This window comes from Podarcis vaucheri (assembly GCF_965113315.1).
Source record: "Podarcis vaucheri genome assembly, chromosome: 6".
NCBI classification, from domain to species: Eukaryota; Metazoa; Chordata; class Lepidosauria; order Squamata; family Lacertidae; genus Podarcis; species Podarcis vaucheri.
Genome location: NC_138764.1, coordinates 31,261,996 through 31,284,710, shown reverse-complemented (window position 1 = coordinate 31,284,710; position 22,715 = coordinate 31,261,996). Strand labels below are relative to the sequence as shown.

The 22,715-nt window shown below is 38.7% G+C and overlaps 1 protein-coding gene across 5 annotated transcripts in view; it reads right to left on the bottom strand.

The window, feature by feature from the left end:
* Positions 1–6,764: 6,764 nt before the first annotated feature.
* The window catches only part of PTBP2 (polypyrimidine tract binding protein 2), a 50,713-nt gene continuing 34,762 nt past the window's right edge, over positions 6,765–22,715 (bottom strand). For 2 of the 5 annotated variants that reach the window (XM_082227928.1, XM_082227924.1), the window contains 9 exons: positions 21,431–21,595; positions 19,536–19,646; positions 16,217–16,412; positions 11,769–11,923; positions 10,268–10,301; positions 9,762–9,854; positions 8,724–8,940; positions 8,549–8,626; positions 6,765–8,426 (listed from right to left, as the gene is read on the bottom strand). In XM_082227928.1, coding sequence (XP_082084054.1) covers positions 8,294–8,426; positions 8,549–8,626; positions 8,724–8,940; positions 9,762–9,854; positions 10,268–10,301; positions 11,769–11,923; positions 16,217–16,412; positions 19,536–19,646; positions 21,431–21,595 — 1,182 coding nt within the window. In that variant the 3' untranslated portion in view covers positions 6,765–8,293. The remainder of the gene's footprint in view (positions 8,427–8,548; positions 8,627–8,723; positions 8,941–9,761; positions 9,855–10,267; positions 10,302–11,768; positions 11,924–16,216; positions 16,413–19,535; positions 19,647–21,430; positions 21,596–22,715) is intronic. The other 3 variants (XM_082227925.1, XM_082227926.1, XM_082227927.1) reach the window with 3 other exon arrangements.

The following is a 22,715-nucleotide window of genomic DNA, read 5'->3' as shown; positions in this document are numbered from 1 at the left end:
GGCGCAGCAGTTTATGATGCGTATGCAAAAGTACTGGAATGCAGCTAGGGTTTGCCAGGCCATAGCAACCTGCAGATCACCTATCACCTTCCACAGAAAAATGTGGGGAGCCATTTGGCTCATCCCCTGTCTGATTTCCCCCTTGTCCTGAATAGTGAAAGGAAGGAAGGAAGGAAGGAAGGAAGGAAGGAAGGAAGGAAGGAAGGAAGGCAGCTTGAGTGAATAGACCTAGTGGAAGTGGCTGTATTTACTTCCAGTGCTGCTAAAAGACCGCAACTTCTCTTTGGGCTGCAATTTGGTAGTCACGGTGCATCTTGAGATTATTAGTCCCTCCAATCGGCCCCTGGCAATCCCAACAAATTTTATTGGAGATCTATTAACTACAAAAAACAACACTGATGCTTTCAGGATATTCACATTTGTAGCACTAATAGGAATTTAGTACCCAAAGAAAGAATAACTTGTACTGTTTTGCTATGCTATCCTGGGGCAAAAAGCAAGTTTTTTTGTTTCTGGTGGTGTTTTTTTAAATATAAAAAAGAAGCTTGAAGATGATTCCGGGACTGCAGAGGGTTGGACTACATGACCCTTGGGATCCCTTCCAACTCTACAATTCTATTATTCTATGGGCTTGGATAGCACAGCTGGAGTAGCTCTGTCAATAGGGTGTGTGGCTCTTAATCTCAGGGTTATGGGTTTGAGCCCCACATTGGACAAAAGATTCCTGCATTGCAGGAGGCTGGACTAGATGATCCTTGTAGTCCCTTCCAATTCTATGATTCTGTGGAAGGTGGAAAGGGCAGAAGAATGAACGAAGTCCTACTAAGTTCAGTGGAACGTAGTTCCTGGTAAGCATATGTAGCTCTAGGTAGCTGGAAGAGACTATTCTCTTGTCAGGATAAAATATATGAGCCAATTCTCCAGAGTCAAGAAATGCATGATTCACAGTATTGCAAAACAGCTTACAGTATGCACACATACACAGAGATGCTCACAATGTGAATTGAGGTGACAACACAATCTGCTCGTGACTCAGGATTTGGTACCATCAAGAAATACCCTGTAAATAACATGACACTAAGATCCAAGTTCATAATAAGTTTACTAGATATAGTTAACACATTTTTCTAAGTAAAAAGAAGAAATCTGTATTTGATATTTTAGCAGGTAAAACATTTAGCAGTCTCCCCACCTCCACTAAGGTGCTATTAGGGTGCACCACTGAAAAAACTTACTTTCGAGTAGATATGAATGCACAGAATTGAATTCATTGCCGCACAATCTGAAACTCTGATCAAACCTTATAATGAAATTATTATTGCCTATTAAGCGTTATAAAGGGCCGCGGGTGGCGCTGTGGGTTAAACCAGAGCCTAGGGCTTGCTGATCATAAGGTCGGCGGTTTGAATCCCCGCGACGGGGTGAGCTGCCGTTGCTCGGTCCCTGCTCCTGCCAACCTAGCAGTTTGAAAGCACATCAAAGTGCAAGTAGATAAATAGGTACCTCTGGCGGGAAGGTAAATGGCGTTTCCGTGCGCTGCTCTGGTTCACCAGAAGCAGCTTAGTCATGCTGGCCACATGACCCGGAAGCTGTACGCCGGCTCCCTTGGCCAATAAAGCGAGATGAGCGCCGCAACCCCAGAGTCAGCCACGACTGGACCTAATGTTCAGGGGTCCCTTTACCTTTACCTATTAAGCGTTATGGATATAGAACACGTGCTTGTGAAAAAGGACATAGCTCAGGAGATGAACTCCTTTAGGGTTCCCCCTAGAAAAGTTTTTGTTGTTGTTGTTACAAAGCTTGGGGCTCCCCCACCCCAGCTAATACATCCGTCTTGTGCATTTGTGGTGCCATTTTGATTACACAAGCGGCGGAACTCAAACCAGAAAATTGGAAAATAGAAGGATCTTTTTGCAGTTGTCTTCAGATCCAAGTGCAACATTTTAACTCCCCAAAGAGGACAGTCCATTCTCGACACTGTTTTCGCTCTTAAAAACAAGAAACACCAGTGTGCAAAGTATGTATCTTAAACACACACACACACACAATGTGCATGGTGCAACTTAGCATAATTGTACAGACAATAGTTGGCTGCATAATACAGCACAAATGGATCCAAGACATCCAGATTAAAAGGAGACAGCTGTTTAGTCATGTTTGCTTACTATAAAAGTATCTTGGGTATCTATTCCTTGTTCCCCAATTAATGTTAAAAATCTATACTTTTATACCAGACATTTCCCTGAGGCTGAATATCTACTACTAAGTCTCATGCCTGAAATATCTAATTTCCAGTGAGTGGAATAAAGTTGCTTACCTTATTATTTTCTCACTATATGAGAGCTGCAAGATTTCATTAAAGCAGTAAGGTGACACCCGAGTGTTTTACCCAAGGCGCAAGAGATGAACCAGATCTAGGCCACGTACTAAAATATTTCTTCATTCTGGGTGCTTATTCCTTTTGCCTATTGCTTCTAATAATTGAAAAACTTCCAATTGACTGTAAAATTTTGGGAGGATCTAGAAGATGATCTGACATTTCACTGAAAAAGCTATATACAGCAAGTAAACAGTTGCTTACCTTTAACAGTTCCCCTGCCAGAGGGAGATTCTTCAATGAGCTTTTTACTGGGATGTACATCAAGTTTAGGATTTTGGTTGGGTAAGTTATGAACAATGAGTGCCTCAATCTTTCCCCTTAAACTAGAGATGGGGAATCTTCTTCAGCCCTTTGAGGCAACCTTCCAAGGACCACATGCCGTTGGTGTGTCGGCAGAGAGGTAAAGTGGAGAGTGACCTCTGTGCAGTAGGCTTTCTTCCTGCTTGCCTCCAACCCTATCTTTCACCCAGGCATGCAAGAAGCATTATCAGAACTCAAGGATATAATAAGGATATAATAAGGATATTCCAAGGATATAAGGAAAAGTCCTGAGTCGGACAGAGGGGTCTGGAGGACTACGTTTTGCTATTGAACCTGGGGTGCCCTATCCCTGCCCTAAACCTTATATTTCAAAAGTGTACCAGAGGGCAGAACTGAGCTTCCCCTTGCATCTACTTTAAGCTCCTCTGCAATCTGCTATCTTGACAATATCTATTTCTACACAAACCATGATGCAGAAACGACCACCTGCCTATCAGAGCCTTGTCCATCCTGCCTTTTTAAAGCTAGCCAAGAGCGGGGTGACAAAATGGGTCCACAGGTGCGGCAAACCTATCTTTGTGTGACATAGGGGTGCATGCTGCCCTTAAAGAGGAACTAGGCAAAGGCAAAGGGACCCCTGACCATGAGGTCCAGGCGCGGGCGACTGTGGGGTTGCAGTGCTCATCTCGCTTTATTGGCCGAGGGAGCTGGTGTACAGCTTCTGGGTCATGTGGCCAGCATAACTGAGCCACTTCTGGCGAACCAGAGCAGCACACAAAAACACCGTTTACCTTCCCGCCGGAGCGGTACCTATTTATCTACTTGCACTTTGATGTGCTTTCGAACTGCTAGATTGGCAGGAGCAGGGACCGAGCAACGGGAGCTCACCCCATCACAGGGATTCAAACCGCTGACCTTCTGATCGGCAAGCCCTAGGCTCAGTGGTTTAACCCACAGCGCCACCTGCGTCTCTAAGACAGGAATTAGTTCACCCTTAAAAATCCCAAACTTGACCCAGCGGAGTGTAATTTGCTGTAATAACTGGACCCAGTCATGAATGCCCCTTTCTTGGCAAAGGTGGTGGAGGTGGTGGTTGTGGAGCAACTGAAGATATTCCTGGATGAGGCTGATAATTACAATCTGATGGTTGCCCTGAGGGATGACCGTTATCATGTGAGACAAGAGTAGGGCAACCCTGCTACTTCTGTTCAATCTCTCAGCAGTTTTTGATACCATTGACCATAGTATCTTCCTGCACTAGCTCAGTTGGATTGGTATCAAAGGCACCGTATTATAATGGCTCCATTCTTATCTTCAGGCCCATGTTCAGAAAGGAGAAATGGGTGAGGGCTCATCTGCTGCCTGGGATTTCTTCCAACAGGTTCCACAGGGAACTATTCTTCCAGCAATGCCATTTAACATATATATGAAGCTGTTGGTGGTTGTCTTTAGGAGTTTTGGAGGAAGGTGTCATATATATGATGTCAGAGACATACACATCATAATGACATCAGGATAAAGGAAAAGTTAATCTAGATCTTGTAGGTAGAGGTGACTCAGCAAGGATAAATGTTCTCTGTAATGTCTGTTTTGGCACAGAGACTTTGGTAGGGATCCAAAGACAGATTGACATATATGGAACCCAATGTTAGCAGAGATGGAGTTTCTCCCTGACATCAATGTCAAGTGAATGATCCAAACTCTAAACACTGCCCAATGCTTAATTCAATGTGGAAGAACTCATTGTATGGATTTGTGTGCATGAACCTGAATCGAGGCTTCCAATTCTATACAAAAAGAGATCCAATAACGAATTCCAGTAAATGCCAGATATATGACTAATAATGTTCAAGTGCTTATTAGAAATTTGATAGATGTTCAGAAATATGTTGCTGTTGCACAGAAAAACACCCTCCGAATAATGTGCAACTCCAAAATGAAAAATTTGATGCAATTACTAATCAGGAAAAATGATTCTAATAAATCATTCAACGGTACATTTGCTCTTCATCAACTAAACCCATGGTATCTGAAGTTATTTACATTTTTAAAAAGCTCACCTGGCTTTGAAAATGACATTCACATCATTTGCATGTCACCTGACAAAGGCATCGTACCAATTGCTTATTAATTTTGTGAACTTTTAACAGACCCATAATGAACAAAATGAAGAGATGAGTCACTCAATGTCAACAACTAAAAACTTAAAAAAACACTGTCAGCTTATAACTCCTGCTTTAAAGCAAGGATTAGTAAATTGTAGCCACTGAGATATTTTTCTACAAGCCAGTTTGGGTTTGCAAAAATTCTCAAAATCCCAGCTTTATTCTCAAAATCCCAGCTTTCCTGGAAAACGAAAAATGTACTGTTCTAGCCAACCTTGTTCTTAAATATCAAGAAAGCTTAATGTTGAACTTAATGGAAAAAATTCTAACGTAAGACATTTTGTTCCTGAAGAATCAGGAATAAAAAAGACATGTTGAAGGAAGGCAAAATCCTCTTCTTTTCAATCCTCAAGTCCATCTCTCCAGATCTGGCAAGGTATGTTTCAAGTTTCACACTTCTGAGAGTGACTTGTATGACAAAAATATTGCAGAGTAAATGTAATGGGTTCACCAGCAAATCATATGCTGTAAAGTTAAGATGCCCTTTATGTGGGTGCAAAGATTCATTCCTGTCTAGTGTGACTTTTAGCTTTTTTCCTAAAGCAGCTATACTCATCTCTGGCATAAAAGTGTGTGGAAGCTGCATTGCATGGTAGTGAACATCTTTTGTACTCTGCTTCTTGCACTATAATGTCCGTTTTTATATTGTAAGCTGCCTAGAGATTTTCCAAAGATCAGGAGGAATAAAATGTCTAAAACAACACAAGCACACAACTTAACACACATGTATTTAGATGTTAGGATTGAGGTTACACACACACTTTTTGTTACTGCAAGGGAGGGTTCTCTTCACTATTGGTAGAATACTTTGCCTACCTGTCTCCTAATCTGTGTACTCTGAGATCAAGCAGGACCAGAACCTACAACGTGTTAACGTTGTCACGCAAGTAAGCAGCAATTAAATGTAATGAGTCTGTGCTGTGTTGTTTTCACTGTAATGAAACATGGCCCATTAACAAAGTACATGGAATTAAGATATCAAGGTCCAAATTAGCAACATATTGTGACCAATATACAGATGATGGCTGAAAATCAGCAGACCAGTCCAAGGTAGACCCTACTGAAATCAATAAGTAACCATCACTGATACGTGTGTTTTAAACACGGGTGATGTTATCCTAAAGAACATGAAGTTCAAAGTAATCTGGAATACTGAACTGTTCAGCTGAAGTTAAATGGAAGAAATGTGTAGTGGCATTTATAGTTTGAACATATAGGAAGTTAAGTGTGTATTTGATGCCAGTTTTTTTCTGAAAAAGTCGGACTAATCTTTTCAGCACTGTTTAAAGCATGATGTTGATGACGTGTCCCCGCAACCATTTCCTTCCATCCCCCTCCCACCCCTTCTTTGTATCTTGAACACAGCCATTGCTAAATTTCTGTATGAGCAAGTTGGCTATTTTGCTTTGAGCCCATGAAGGTTATCTTATGATTAGTGGAAATTTGTTTAGCAGACACAGAAAATGGAAGATGAAACTGCAGCAAAAGCATGGCAAACCTGAAAGGTCAATTAGTGCATAAATCTATTTAAAAAACAGAAAAGATAGAACTTACAAGCTACAATAAAAGTTATGTCTTTAAAGCTGTAGGTTATATAACAGGGTGGGAAATGTTTAATATCGATTTCCATATGTGCTTCAACAAAGCATTTACAATCTTAAATTGGTGAAATATATACACTTTAAGATATGCTACATTTTCCATAGCATTTGATTTTCATATTGTATAAATCCAGACAATTATAAAAATCAGATTATTATGCTTTTCCCACCCTGGCAGAGAATAAACATGAATTCAGAAGCACAGTGGAAGTGGAAAACAAAGAAGAAAAGAGAGAAAAGGCAGCAGAGAAAGACAGAAGAGGTGAATACAGAGCTACAGAAGTGTTTATTGAGCATGCTACAGAGGCAAGCAGCGTACACATAAGAAGAAATTAAACAACCATCAAACCTCCCAACTTTGTTAGAAAATTAATTTTTAATTGTGCCGCTTTCAAACTATACTGAAATATTACATTTCTAAAGATGTAAAAACTCAACTAATAGAAAATATACATGACCTTTTTCTACATAGATAACAGAATCTATGACTCTTGGAACTAAGTACATCAATTGCAAAAAGTATTGGTCATTTGAACAGAATCAAGACAACAGTTCGGACTGACAGAGGAACTGCTTTCAAATTAATTATTTTTTCCTGTAGATTCTGAGTCATGTTTATAGTAAAGTCAGATCCATTTCTAGATACAAAATATTTTGAAGAGATTTATTAAAACTGAATATTACAATGCAAGGTAAATTAAGACTAAAGGCACATAAACTTTGGTCCCACCTGGTTGTCAGTTTTGTTTTTGTTTTTGTTTTATAAAGAAAACTGCCACAAAAATTATTAATCTTCCTGCAAAAGTTTGCAATACACTTTCTTCATCCTTGAAATACATGCACCAACTCCTGAACTAGCTAGACCGGTCTGCACATGCTCAGAAATCCACAACCATATTTCAAATTGTAATTACTAACTAAAAATGGCAATATATATTTAAATGCACATAAGTCATGTCAACTTCAAAAAACATCTACAAAAAATATTCAGCCACAAACAAGACATTACTTAGTGCCAACATTTATATGATACGCCCCCAGAGTGTGTGTACAAAAAAGGTTAAGACTTAACAATGCTTTCCCCACAGAGGCTCAAAGCCCGAGGGGTAAAACAAACTAACTAACAAACCCCAAACAAAATAATCATCCTGTCTTTAAAAGAAATTATTTCTCTGCATCTTGTTAACTCTGACTTATGCCTATATCCTTGACCAAACTAAATCTGGAATACACAAGGCCATTTTACTTAATTAAAAAAGAAAGAGACAAGAGAGAAGCACAAGTCAAATGTGCTGCATCTCTCTTAAAGTAACGCAACATATTCCATAAAAAAAAAAGATTCATGAAAGCCAATAAATTCCAAGCAGGAGAAACAAAGCTTAACCCTTTTTACACACTCCTGCCTAATACACATTTGGCATAATCCTGCAAAAGTTAGGTGCAGCGATGTCCCTCTGAAATCAATGTTTTAAAAATCAATAGATTTCAATGGGATGTAGGCAAACCTAATGTTTACTGGATTGCACCCATTAATTCCCATGTAACAATGTGCCCCAGACAACCAATTTTTTAAACTAGTAAATGCAATTCTAGCAACTCTAGGTTTTCCTTTTTTAAGGCACGTATGTTAACTAAGTTGAAAAACTATGGGATTTCCTCAGAATCCCTTTTTAAACAAAAACCTTTCATAAACATATGCAAAACCAGCAGATAATACCACTGCTTCTTCCTTGTAAATCCTTTTTTGTTTTCATTTATACATAAACAATCAAGGAATGGTAACAGCATGAAAAACAGATGTCCATCTCTGGTCCCCGCTTTCCCGAACAGTCATAGATGACAACACTAAACAACGTGATACAACCTTATTATTTTGATCTCGCACTTCAAATGGTTGATTTGGAAAAAGAAACTCTCAGATGATGATTTTCTCCAAGATTGTAATTATGCAGATCAATCAAAGCCTGGATAGCTTCTTCTACTGTTGACATCTGAAGAAGAGCCATCTTGTGATCTCTTCTGGAACAAAGCAATAAAATTAGATACCAAAACAGCACTAGAAAATTGTAACATAAACCTTGTTCTTACCAAAGGCAGCTGTTGTCTCGTTTTAAATGAAGTTTCAAAGAAAACATGCTTACTGAAAAAATTTAAATGCTTTCACAGTTCCCCCAGTATTAGCAAACAGCATGCGTAGGTCATCTTCGGATACTGATGGTCTAAACAAAAAGGGGGACAAAGGGGAGAAGAGAGAGACGATTAGAAGCTAACGTTTGGATCTTGTATGAATCTTTCAGCCGTGTTCCCCACACTTACGGGATATTGGATAAATGAAGAGTTGCAGATGGAGGGAAAATATTCTGAAAGTTTTTTGACCCAGGCTTCTTGAAGCGATGAAGAGGTGAATTGCCAAAGTCTTTAGTCAGTCCTTGGTCATCAAGCCCTTCTCGAGGTAGCTGAACTGTCTGGTGTTTGGAAAGAGTCACGCGAATAATCTTTCCATACATTTTCTGTCCGTTCAGATGGCTCATGGCTGGAAAACAAAACCAATTATTCATTTCAGTGTTTCTTCTATTGAATTTAGTAGTGTAATTTCTAATCTGTTCAGTGTTTGGGGTGGAGCATTTGATGGCAATTTTCTTTCGATAAATTGACAAATTTAGCTATTATTGCTATCTGGAAATCTTTCAGTCTAAATTTTACTGACAGCTAATCTAAAAGCTGTGCTCATATTGCAAATGTGCCCAGCAAAGCAATAAACAAATTACGTTTTCATACGTTGCCAGACTCTAGTAAGTCATTATTATGGTCACTGAATTAATACAAATTATGATTTCAATAGAGCTTTATTTTCTTCAGACGTATGTTAAGTTTATGGGCAAGGATCCAAAAGGCCATACACATTGAGCTCCACATGCACCAGGTTTTTCAAGACCCTCACACCCGCCCCCCCTTCCCAAAAGCTATGCCTTAAGATGCAGTTATATTTGATGTGACTAAGGATATATATAAGGAAGGGAGAAAGCTTCAACTTTCCACCTGTGCAAGCAAGGAAGCATTTTATGTGTACACAGGGCTCTTTGGATCCCAACCGTGGTATTCACAAAAGGAGCTCGTGTCAATAACAAGGAACTCTCTGGCCTAGCAAGTCACTCAAAAGCAAGGGGAACTTCAGGTTCAGATTTCCAAAGCAGTGTAAGAAGTTGTGATCGGGGGGAAAAAACATTCTTCCTACACAATCTCAGATTTTAGAAAGATTAGAAGCAAACGCTGAAATTTAAACATGACTTGAAGGACACCGAAAACTAACGTTTAAGTGGCAAATAAGAGAGAGGAAAAATCCACTAATCTCACCGAGCTGTGATTGGTTTCCATCAGCCATCTGTATAAGAGCACTGTCTTTCTTATTGTATAAAATCTTCACACGCTGCACATCCCCATAAACACCTTTTTAGAATCAGAGAAGTAAATCCAAAAGAAACAACGTTTTTAAGGATAGCTGAATAGCACATTTTGACATATCAATGAAACATTCGGAACATGTCTCTCACTTCTCCCAACATTCACGCAAATGAATAAAGAAGAACAAGATTTTGAATAGGTGAATTTTGAAAAAGAAGACATTTTTTTGATAAACCCTCAAAGCTATGTGAATGATATTAAATTAAAGATCATGCAAAATAAAAAGCATGCATTAAAAGAAAAATTTGCATCTATGGAGAGCTTTAAAAAACAGCAAAAGAAAAATAGCAAAAGATTTACTATTCAACTTTAAAGCCAAAGTGCTAGCTACAAATAAGAATTAAGGTGAAACAAATAATTAAATCAATAATAAAAGTATAGTGCTAACGATAACATACCGAAGAGGGTAAACAGACTTTGGGGCGTAACCATCTTTAGAAGGAGAGAAGAGCAAGCAGCATAAGACAAGAAGAGAGAAGAGTCGAGGAAGAGCGGAGATGAACAGATCATCCATAACGAAGGGTGGTTCCCGCAGAATGGTGAGGTGGTCATGGATCATGGTTCAAGGCGGTTAATTGGGGCAAGTTGGTCCGAGGAACATTTTGTTCAAGCACAGAAGCATGAACATAGGGGAATGGAGACAGGGGGTGAGACAAGGTAGGCAGAGGAGAAGACAGGGAAGGGCGTGGGAATTTGGGAAGAGACAGGGAAAGGGTAGGTGAGAACAAAGGGAGAAGGATGAAATGGGGAAGGGAAACAGCAATGCAGAAGAAAAATAAGGAAGTGGGGAACAAAAAAAAAATAAAATATAGGTCAGTACATAGGAAATGCAGGAATTTGGTCAGAAAATGGTTGGTTTATGTATTGTACAAGAAAACTGAGTAAAATGTAGTCACCCAAGACAAAATATGGGTAAAGTACATCCATATCAAACAGTAAATTACGTCTCATCTGAATGTGAAAAGAAAAGAAAAATCCATGCAATAGAAACTTAAAACAAAAACAAGCCCAACTCTAAACTTTAACTGCATAAGCATGGCTGGTTATGAAATGCAGGCAGGAGTTTTTCAAAATGGCACTCTGATCCAAGCATTTTAATGTGCAAGAGTGTAAATGACAAAAATGAGAAAAGCATAATGGCTTATATTTAAAAAGAGGCCAATCAAAAAATGAAACACATATTCAAAGGAGACAAATGGATACAAACTATCCCACATTTCATACCAGCTTTCACAGCAAGTCAAAGTAAAGGTACAAGATGATAAAATGCAAAACTAAAGAAAACCTCTTCGATTTCAGAGTTAAAGAAGTATTGAAGTAAAGTGTTGTTGTTTTTAGGAGAAAAGATGAATAAAAACTGTGAAGGAAAGATAAAATTACTAAGAGAGATTGAAGAGTGCTGCAGCAAGATCTTTGGGAGAACCTTCAAAGAAAAATGTGTTAGAGCTGTTCACAAATTAATACTACAAAAATGCAATGACGTGTAAGCATGAAATGAACAAGCAAATAATTAGCTCAGGCAAAACAGAACAGCAGTTTTCTTAAGAACCAATTTACAAAATGGAGCACATAGGTACTTGGAAAAATAAACTAAAAGGCATCCAGAACATGCAATATTTACCATATTTTTCTTAGGAAAAATAGGTAGCCGAATAGCAAAGGGTATTTTAAAAGATGCTGGCTACCTAGGAAAACAGAAGTATTTAACTATAACAGAAACAATTTATTGGAATCTAGTTGTAAAACAACCTTGGGTAGCATTGGGGGGGTGGGGAGCCACGGATCTTAATAAATAAATAAAAATTGAAGCAAGCTCAAGATAAAGAAGCACTTAAGCAGTTTACAAAATGAAGCATGGTAAAGGAAAAAAAAGAAGGGTGAACAAGTAGGTTCACTGACCTCTTCATTTAAATTGCTAACCAGGAGGACTGTGTTGCCACCAGCTGAAACTCCAGGCATACCCACACGGCCGGCAGCTGCTGCCGCGGCGGCAGCAGCAGCATTTGGAATCCCCAATGGACTCAGCGCTCCTGGAACAGCTGCAACAGGAAGCCCTAATTTTAAAATAAAGCATATTTTACGAAACACACACAAGTCGTTCCAATATAATCTAATTTAGAAGTGTTGTGTTGGTTTTGCGCCTTTGTCCAGCTCTATCCATTTGTAGGTTGACCTATGTGGAATTCCGCTTCTTTATGACAAACCAATGTTCCAAAGAATCCTGAGAGCGAAAACCTCGTTACTAGTTCACTAGCACGCGACACAGAACCTTGCATTTCCTCCCTATCAGTCCTTAGCTTACCATTTCAGTTAACACAAACACTATCCTGTAAGAAATAGCTCACTGAAGGTGTTTGTGCTTAATTTGCCCATCAGAAATCTATGGCAGCTTCAATGGCACATGAAAACAAGTCACACTAAACAAATGGGTCAAGCACTTTCAAGTTCAGCTACTCAATAAGGCGTGCCTCCAACATGTCTTTAACTATAAGAAAACAGAGACAAGAGAAATACATTTGACCTGCTCCTTTGATATTTTGCAAATATCTACAGATAGTGAGGGAGGCTTAATAATAGGCTCAAATAATAGTAATAATAATAAATTTATTATTGATACCCTGCGCACCCAGCTGGGTTTCCCCAGCCACTCTGGACAGCTTCCAGTGCATAGAAAAACAAAATAAAACATTAAACATTAAAAACTACCCAATATAGGGCTGCCTTCAGCAAATGTCTTCTAAAAGCTGTGTGGTTCTTTATCTCCTTGACTTCTGATGGGTCTAAATCTTGAGTCTAAATCCTGTGAGGAACATCATTCCTCCTACCACTGAAATCATCACAACTTCTTGCAACGATATACAGTTAGAGAAAAGGCCCAGAGCCACAAAGCACCAAATCTGAAGTCTAGACAGTCACTCCTCTTAACACAGAAACCACAACTTCTTAAATCAAATGCTTTCTAAAAGAAAATGCTGTAGATAGGAGCAACAAGTAACACCTTGACACACCTTTCCCAGAATCCTTTATTCACAAGCTACCTGTGCTGGATGTAGAAGTCATGTGTACCTAAGGTCTTATAAGAGTTGGTTGTTCAATACAGTCTAAATATTATTCAATGCTGCAGAGATTAATTGAAAAATGTGCATGTACTATCAGCTGAACCCTTTGGAGATTAATGGGAGAACACCCCGTAGCAGCGCTGTAGCTGCTTAAGAGCTACTAGGTGCACAATGCCATCTGCAGCACTCACCTCACCTAAGGATGTTTTAAAAATTAACAAAACAAGCTTTTTACCAAAAAAACCAAAACAAAACCTGGAACATTAAAGCTTCCATATAAAGAATGTGTGCTTGTTCTGAGAACAGACCATTTCAAGTTTAAAAAAACCCAGTTACAGCTGTTGTCATTCCTCTGCTCCATCAACTCACAAGAAAGCGGAAGTACAGTCAACTTCACCCAATGACTCACCCAGCTCTCCCTTACCAAGAGCTCTCCTGGCTCAAGGTGTAGTTTGGAAGAATATTACCACCTTCATTGTGGCTGGGTGATCCTGGAAGCTAATGTGACTTGTGAGGATGTTTAAAGGGGGTAATTTAAAGGGTGGTGCTTTTTTTGGAAGACTGCTTTAAATTACTCCTAATCTTCCTCTTTAAGCACTCTGCCAATCTGTAGTGAGTGAATACAAAGCATTTTTCCCAAAAAAACCTCACTCAAAGGTGATAATGATCTCAGCCTTTAGCACTATTACCCTTTTCATTTTAAAGTCATTTTTTTTAAAAAAAAAATCCCTTTTCAGCCGCTATGATTGTATGAAAGGGTGCTAAAAAAAGTCTATGGTTTTATTGCAAATTACCCTCTAAAAGTTACTCTTTTTCAACTCTCTGCCATACTCCTAATTTTATTGATTAAAATGGTTGTGTTTTTCCTCCTACTAAAGGCCAGAGAAGAGATAAAAACACATGCAAACATTACACAAGATATGGGCACAGCCCCCACTCCTTTTACACATAGTATTTCCGTAAGGAACTATATGTAGGCAAAAGCTTCTGAACCACATTTCTCGCGTTATGAATTCATTTTTTAAAATTCAAACACAAAAACCTAAGAAGAACCCTCCTGCTCCCAGTGGCCAACTATGGCCAACTAGAACCTTATGTGAAGTTCACAAGCAGAATGGAAGTGCAACAACACACTGTCTACTGGTGTTCCTAACAACTGATATTCAGAGGCATGCTACCTCCACAGCATCAGAGGAAGCACACACATTTTGCAACTACTATCATGACAGCATCTCTCCAGCCACACTGGTCTGGCGCCAACACTTTCCTTTTCTCACAGGCACCAGGTTAGGGCTTCCCCCATGCATCTGATGAAATATGATCCAGCTGTATCAAAGCTTTATGTTAGGAAGCAATTTTTTTAAAAAAAAAATTGTGCTGCTCTGGTTTGCTGATAAAGTTGTTTGTTTTTTTGTGGATGCTGTTGTTGTTTTATGTATTGATTTGCTACATGCTGATATCCATTGTTTTTAACCATGTTGAATAAATTTACTAAAGCCAATTCAACGCTAATTCTTTCTTACATCTAGGTATTACTTGTAGCATAAGGGCTCACAGAGAAAACTGACAGCGATTGGCTTATTCACAGAAAATACAGGAGTGAATTCTGGTGAAAGTATCCAAATGCAGACAGAAATGACTCAAATGCATCTTCAGTTTTAAATTTGCGAACTTTTAATTCCCAACCCATCCCCTGGGTTAAATTAAGTCACCACCATCATGTTATTGCTCTTAAGATACAAAAATAGACATAGTGAACTTCTGGCATTTCTCCTCATCCAATTTTCTTTAATAGAGTACAAATTTTGTATCATCAATAGAAATCAAGCACTTCTAATAGATTGAAAGTGAGTTTTTCTATTTGTAAATTGGCCATCCTTTTTAATGAGCAGTTATCCTTTTGTAGAAGAAAAAATTGTATGAGGAAACACATCATACGTATACATCTGGGCCAATGATATCCATTAAACTTTAACCTTTTAATCCTGGACACTCAGAAAGACCCAGAAATAGGACCAGATTGTATATACCTCATATGCATTAAAGAATGAAAGTTAAGAGGAAGTATGAATAGCACTGCACTAGTTCTGAATATTATGTTACACCAGGAGATAGCAGACATAGACAGCAGAGTCCCAAAGTTGTTGGGGGTTTTTTAAACTGAGGGATTGTATCTAAACTTCACACGGTCAGGAAAATCCCTAGCTCATGTGCACCTAGGTATTTCTAAAGAGAACATTCTTGCTTCTATATTTAATGGGGCCTGGCTGATAAATAAAATAAATAGAATCAAATTGCATGCATAATCACCTATAGCCATACTCACAGTTCAGTGCATTTCCCCTTGAAGCAATATTCATCAGCACAAAGCAAAAAGTAAATTTAATTGTCTTTCGACAATACAATGTGTTGCCCCAATGAAGGGAAAGAGTAATATGATTTCAGCCAACAAGGTTGCCCCCACCCCACTGCTTACACCACAGAGAGGTAGGCAAAAAGAAAATGAGAAATAATTCTCAACTCTGCAGCAAGAACATATATAAAGAAGTAAACATAAGAATTACATTTTCAAACCTATTAAAAATGCCTTGATATGCCACTGAGCTTCACTGTAATACATATATAGAGACTGTAAACCTGGCAGTAGATGACATGAGAGTGGCTATAACTTTACGGTAGAGCAAATGCTATACAGAGGTGGTTTAAAGTCATGTCTGAAGCAGTAAGGTTTCATCAGTTCTGTGATGGGAAGACCACATTGCTTCAGTTTTCATAAAAAAGGAACCGTAGCGATATAGGAGTTAATGCATCTGAGATTGAGGAAAAGCCAGGTGCTCTTGCTCTCAACTATGTGGGGCCAAGCAATCCCCATCCAATAATAGTAGAAAAGGCCTTACATGAAATAGCACATGTATTAAGATTCATTTTATAGGTTCTGGGGGGTACCCAATGAATATAAAACATATGTAGTAAAGAAATGGAATAAAAGAAGCTGAAATAATGGGCAGCCCTGTTAGCTTCAGTAGCAGGTATTCAAGTTAAAAGACTGGGAGGGATACAGCTTAAAAAGGAGTGAGGAATCAGCTAATGTGAACAGAATTTGTTGAAAGGGAAGAAAAGTTTATTGCAAGTAATAATCAACAGACCTATTCTTCAGAGCTCAGGGTCTACTTTATTCAGTATTCTCATTAATGATTGCATGGATAAAAAGTTAATACAATCTGCAGATACTATCTTAGAAGACATTGTAAATAATGAGAATGGAGAGAGAAAGAAACAAAATCATACCTAGAAGAGAGGTCTCCTTGGCAAAGGCAGCAGCAATAGCAGGATCCAAAGCTGGTTGGCCATCACCAGAGGGAAGGTCAGGGCGAGTATAATCCCTACTTTTATCATTATTATACTTTACATTCAAGTTGACCAATTTGGAAAAATCAATCCGTAAGGTACAACAGGCATTATAAATATTCTGACCATCTAACGCCTAGAAAAATAGAAAAATATTAATGAAGATCACATGACAGATGTTACAGTTGAGGTTTAAGCATATATACCCATACATCCACTGAAATTAATATAAAAATGTTTAATATGCATCACCGCATATATGGAACTGGATACTATCAAATATTATATTCAATAGTAGTTGGACGTTATTAGCTAGATAATGCTGATATAGTTGGTTTAACTTTGTATTATTTTTTATTTTACAAAAAGCGGGGATGTAAGGTAAAAAGAAAGCCAGGAAATTACAGACTGGTTAGCCTAGCTATTCTCGAAATTTTACTAAAACCATTGGAACTAGAATCATCGTATTTTTCTGTGTATAAGACAATGGTTTTTGCTAAAAAATAATTAGTAAAAAATTGGGGGTTGTCTTATACATGGATGGCGAATGCACAGGGACTCAGGTGGCCAGGTCTCAGGTTCAGCCTCTGGCATGGGCAGCCTGGGCTTAGGTTTGGGTTCTGATGCGGGCGGTTTGGACTTGGGTTCTGGCAAGGGTGGCCTGGGTTTGGGTTTGGCTGCGGGCAGCCTGGGCGCAGGGCTTGGGATCTGGCTCAGGCAGCCTGGGCTTGGGTTCAGGATCTGGCCCAGGCAGTCTAGGCCTGGGTTCTGGCCTGGGTGTCCCGGGCTTGGGTTTGGGCTCTGATGTGCATGGCCCAGGCTCAGGTTTGGGCTCACAGCGGCCAGCCTGATGCCTATGGAAAACATGTAAGCAGGCTCCGAGCACACTCTCCCCTCCTGCAGTTTCCAGCAACTGGTGTCAGTTACGAAGTTTAAAACAGGTATTTCCTTCCTCAAATCTAAACTTCAGTGATCATACTTTCCACTGAAACAGAGGTGAACATAGCTACTACAGATACCCCATTTCATTTCATCTGAGGGAAGGAATAGGTCTATCAGTGCAAGCCTTCCAGGTGAGTGAAACACCCAATGGCACAGCTGGATGACAGTAGTTTTAAGGGCAGAAACTGATCATCTTTCCATATCCAACTCCTGCAAGGCTTCAATATAATGTATATTATAAGTATGAAAAAACATGCCCCCAAAATAAGCTCGAACAGATACCATACAGGCACAAAAGCATAAAATATATGTTATGTTGTCATGTTTCCTATTAAATTGTAAAAATAAATATAGAAGTTCCTTTCCAACCTCAAAAATGAGGAAACAAGAAAAACTTGAGCTCACAAGTGACTCTAAATGAGCATCCATAAAAGCATCTCACAGCATGCATGCACATAATTAGCATCTCTTAGATGATGCAAACATTTGCCATCTGTTTTGAGACCTCAAGGAAACCAATCCAACCTATGGAACACAAGCTCTGACACTATGAATAGCTGTGGTGATAACGCTTTTCCCTGTCTCACACCTCTTCTCAAATTTCTCTCTCATCTCTCTCCCGTCTTCAACAGTATCTTATCACCACCTCAGTCAAGAAACACCAAGCAATGTCAAAGTATATGGACAGCAGGTGTACTAAAAAAATGAAATGGCACTGTCCTCCAGGCACATTGAAACCGAGAACAGAGTGACTGGATCAAGGAATGAGTTTATCTGAAAACAAAGTAACACACAACAATGTTGCAACACTTGTCAGTTTGACAATATTCCTGTGAAGAGAACTAATCAAGGCCTTTCTTTCAGAATTAATTGGCAATAAGCTGTGCTGCAACATATAGCTGATTAATCAAACTGATCACTTAAAAACTTTTTGATTAAGGAAGAGTTTCCAATTAATTGAGCAGATTAAAAGTAGGAGTAAACTAACACATGTTTCTGTTAAATCCAGATTTTAATGTATTGCTGATTATTTTTGATGGAGACATCTGATCTTATATGTATATACAAATTACTTGCACACTTGATCTTAAAAGCCAACGTTTATCCACCATGATGGTATGCATACAAGAGCTTATTTATAACTCGGTGTGTTTTGCAAAGGCAGAAATTTTAAGGCAATGGCAACTTCAGATGCTTCAGCTACAATAACAACAGTCTGATAGGGAAATAACCCAACGTGAGCCAATGTGAAATAAAGAGAATCATTTTATGCCAGAATTCACTTTTTCAACCTGAATAGCAAGTCTGAACATCATAGGCACTTCATAGCCAACAGTGATGTTGACAAGGCTATTTTCATCAGACTCCTTAGGAAATGCTACTTCATCTAGGTGCTTGATTTTCTTAAATTGCTCTTTAAACTTCCTTATTGAGCCTTCAATTTCTTTGAAGGCCACATTCCGATTCCCTATAAAGAGCACTATCTGCAAAGTAATTTTACCATTAACCTTTATGGCAAAAAACTGAAAATTTCATTTAGCTTCTCTTCTGCAATAGTAGGTTTTTAAACTGACCCTTCAGAATGCTGGATATTTTATCACCCAAAGGCACATCATGAACCGCTTTAAAAAGCATCTTCACAATGTATTTAGATGTCTAAGGTCTGTAATCCTATACATATTTTCTTGGGAGCAAATCCAATAGAATTCAGTGGGACTTGCTTTAGAATAGACACACAAATGATTGCATTGTAAATTATCTCTTCACATTTCTGCTTCATAACTTTACTTATCAATTCAACGAATGTTTAGATTGTTTAATGTTTATAAATGCTGACTAAGACTAGAAAGCAGGCTGTAGGATCTCCACCCTAATTTAGATTATTTTCTAAATGTAGCACATAAACAAAATTCAGGTGCTCAACCTAAATCAATGTACCAACTCCAGGCAGTTAAGCATTAGGTAGAAATATTAGATATGAAGTTCCCTGCCACAGCATTTTCTTAAAAAGAACCTCTGTCAATACTTTCCATTAGTTTATTTCTCAAAGCCTTAAGAAAACAGTTAAGACAAACTTAGTAATTTGAAAAGCATAACATATTCATTTTGGTCCCAGGTTATTTTTGGGTGAAACAGTGATACTATTGATTTAGGAACAGAATGTTTACTCACAGGCAGTAAGATCCTGATGTTCATTTATAATCTCAAAAGTTAATTATTTTGTCCACACAAATACATTTTTGACAAAACAAGTGCTGCCAGCTATACGTAACCCTATACTTATTAATAAAGGCTAAACAGAATTAAATATACTTACTAGCTTTGCTTGTTGGGCATTTACTGGATCACCATACTGTAACAGTGCTTGAAATTGATTATTTTTTGTGAATGTAATTATTTTCAAAACTGCACCAAATTTAGAGAATATCTGTGAAAAACAATCAAAAGTACACAGGTACTCAACTTTACAAGTCACAAAACAAAACACACCCACACAAACCACTAAGATGTTACATCATGTATCTGGTTAGTTTCAGAGGGGCAGCTGCAATGGTCTGTTGCAGCAAAGAATCTTGGGGCACATTAAAAAAATGAATATTTTTGGACTAGAGGATACTTCATCAGATGCAGGAAGCATTATGCTCACTTGGCAGGTGTATACACACATGAATTTAGAGCAGGGTAAGATTTATTTATTTATTTCCCTACTGAGGGTTGCATTCCCTTGGGTAATTAGTTAGGTACATTTACTCATTCATTCAATTTGTGATAAATGAATGAAACAATCTAGGCTTCATACACTTTTATTCTCTTTTTTGGGTGGGTAATGTTAGAACCACAATAACCTTAAGCAACAGCCAGCGTAAAGACCCAGATACAAAACTTGAAGAATAAAATACAGCACTGGGATGACACAGCTTGAAGTTGATATCATGGGAGGCAAGCAAACCAGTCAAACCAACCCTTCATTCTTGTTAACTTTGCCAGTGCCACCAAGCAAAATGTACATTAAAGCTTTTAATGCAGTAGTTTCAGAACTGGGGTTTGTTTGTTTGTTGGCATTTTACTTCCATCTAGCCACAGCATTCCCAATCCCTCCACCTGTACCTATGTGCATACACCTGCCAAAAGAATGACATATCCAAGTATAGCAACAAAAATAAACACTGCCAGGAGAGACATGAAGAGCTCATGTCAGAGCTCTTCAATGGGCAGCCAGCCAGCACCCAAAAGTCCTATTTTTTCCACTGTGCTCATTCTAGCATATAGGTGAATGTCAGGCATTTACAAGTGGAGCTGAACTGAATTTTCACCTTCAAACATTTTTGAGGTCTCCCATTTTCCACTTACAAAAAAAGTTTAACAGGACTTCTCTCTCCTTTATGACATAATACCAACCAATCAGGGATCACAGAATGAACACATTCTATTTGTAGCCTGCTCTTACATGATGCTCCAACTTGTTTCCCACCTAAGGAACTGATCAGGTCCACCCCTGCCTAACTGTAGTAAAGCTTCAGGATCAAGTACCAGACTGAGCCCTTCGTGCAGTTACCATGATAAATGTCAGAGACATTTGGCCCATTGTTTTCTGGCCACATGAAGATGTCACAAGGCCAGTCTGCAGCCCTGATTCAGCTCTAATTGCACCAGAAGGCACATGTAGGTACACAATTCACTAAGAGCAGTCAATTGTCAACATACAATATCTGCACTCACGAAATACACCCAACCCAACACATTGTATTTTGCAATGCTGTTCTGTAGCAGTTTCATTGCAACGGTGTGGCAAATTCAGGAAGACTCAGGAATATGAAACTCATGAAAATGTGTATTTCTGAAAACATTCATGAATCTTGGACCATACGGTTCTGCTGAATTCTTACAAAAAGTTTATACTCCCTTCCACATCTGGGGGGCAAAACAAACATTCTACATAGATCCTGAAAGTGTATTTCCTGGCCAGTTTCTGTGGGTTGAATTCTGCAGTAGAACCTCCCCTTCCCTCCGCCCCTCTTTCAAATATGCTACAGAAGGTTGGAAGAATTCTCCAGAGCAGGTTTGGGGGGAAATGGAGGGACACAGAAGGAGGAGAGGGAAGATAAGTTCCATTACACAAACTGAAGTTGTTTTCTTTATTCAATGACCATGTTTACTGACACATTTGCTTTGTTCTCTGCTCAAAAAATCCCCGTAAAAAGAAAGACTTACTTGGTGGAGAACATCAAGAGTTACAGGATAATACATGTTATCAATAATTATTCTAAGGACAGGACTCTGAGCTGGCGTTACTGCACTCTCGCTAACTGTGGTTCCACTTATGGGAGTATTTGTTGTCTGTACTGCAGTCACTGCTTGTAGAACAGCTTGAGCTCGCTACAATAAAAGAGAAGGGAAAGCATTCAAAATGAGAATATGTGAATTAGATTTAAAGATTAGTATATTCCGTAGTTGCTTCAATGTACCTTTTAAAAAAGTCAATGACAGAATGGAATTTCTAAAAATATTTTAGCTTTTATTTTTGCTCTCCATATGACAGTATGAATACTTTCATGCACAACATCTTGACACTCTTTATCTACATTAAACTGGATGTTGATAGTGTATCAGAGTGTAATAACTTAGACTAAATTTGTTAATGCATAGCAGATGTATATTTTTCTGAAATGAAATCAAGATGGAAGAGGAGAAATCTGTGCTATTGCAGGACTTCCCTATCACTTCTAAGCATCAGAAACAACAGTACTCTCATCAGCTGAAGAGAAGCCAGAGATGGAATAGGTATTTCAACAACAAAATACTGTACATTTTGTTGAAATAAGGTGCAGCAGTTGGCCACAAGCAAGCTCTAGAAGATTGGGGAATATTCTAGATGCACAGGAATGTAAGCTTAGCCATTTTTTTTACTTTCTTTTTCCATTGATGGGCCCGAGACCAATTATTCCCCACCTTTCCTCTTCAGTCCAACCAGTTCCAAAGATTGGAAGGAGACCTCCAGCAAAGAAAATACTACTGCTTGCTGTTGAACAGGAAGAAGTAAATAAGAAGACTGCCTGAGAACATAAGAGTGCAAAGGAATCCAAGCTTCTGTATTCTGAATAATCTACTTTCTCACAGGAGAACGCTTCTGGATAATGTATCTCTCGGTTTTAACAAAAAGGATCCCTCCCCCCTTTTGCAGTTAGTGTTTTAGGTTAACTTGACAATTCTTTGTACTATAAAACTTAACTGGAGTCAGTCAAAAATAAAGGTCAGCTTAACCAAGTGTTCGTCAGCTTTGAGTTCAAAAATGTTGATGGATTACAAATTCTATCACCCTGGTTAGTGAAATCCAGTCAAGAGGGGCTGACTGAATGGGAGCAGGGCATGGTGAATTGCATTTTTATGTGATGGAGTGGCACCTGCCACCCTTAAACAGGCAGTGGCACACCCACTCCTGAAGAAACCCACCTTGGATCCTATGGTTTACAACTATTACCTGATTGCAAATATCTCT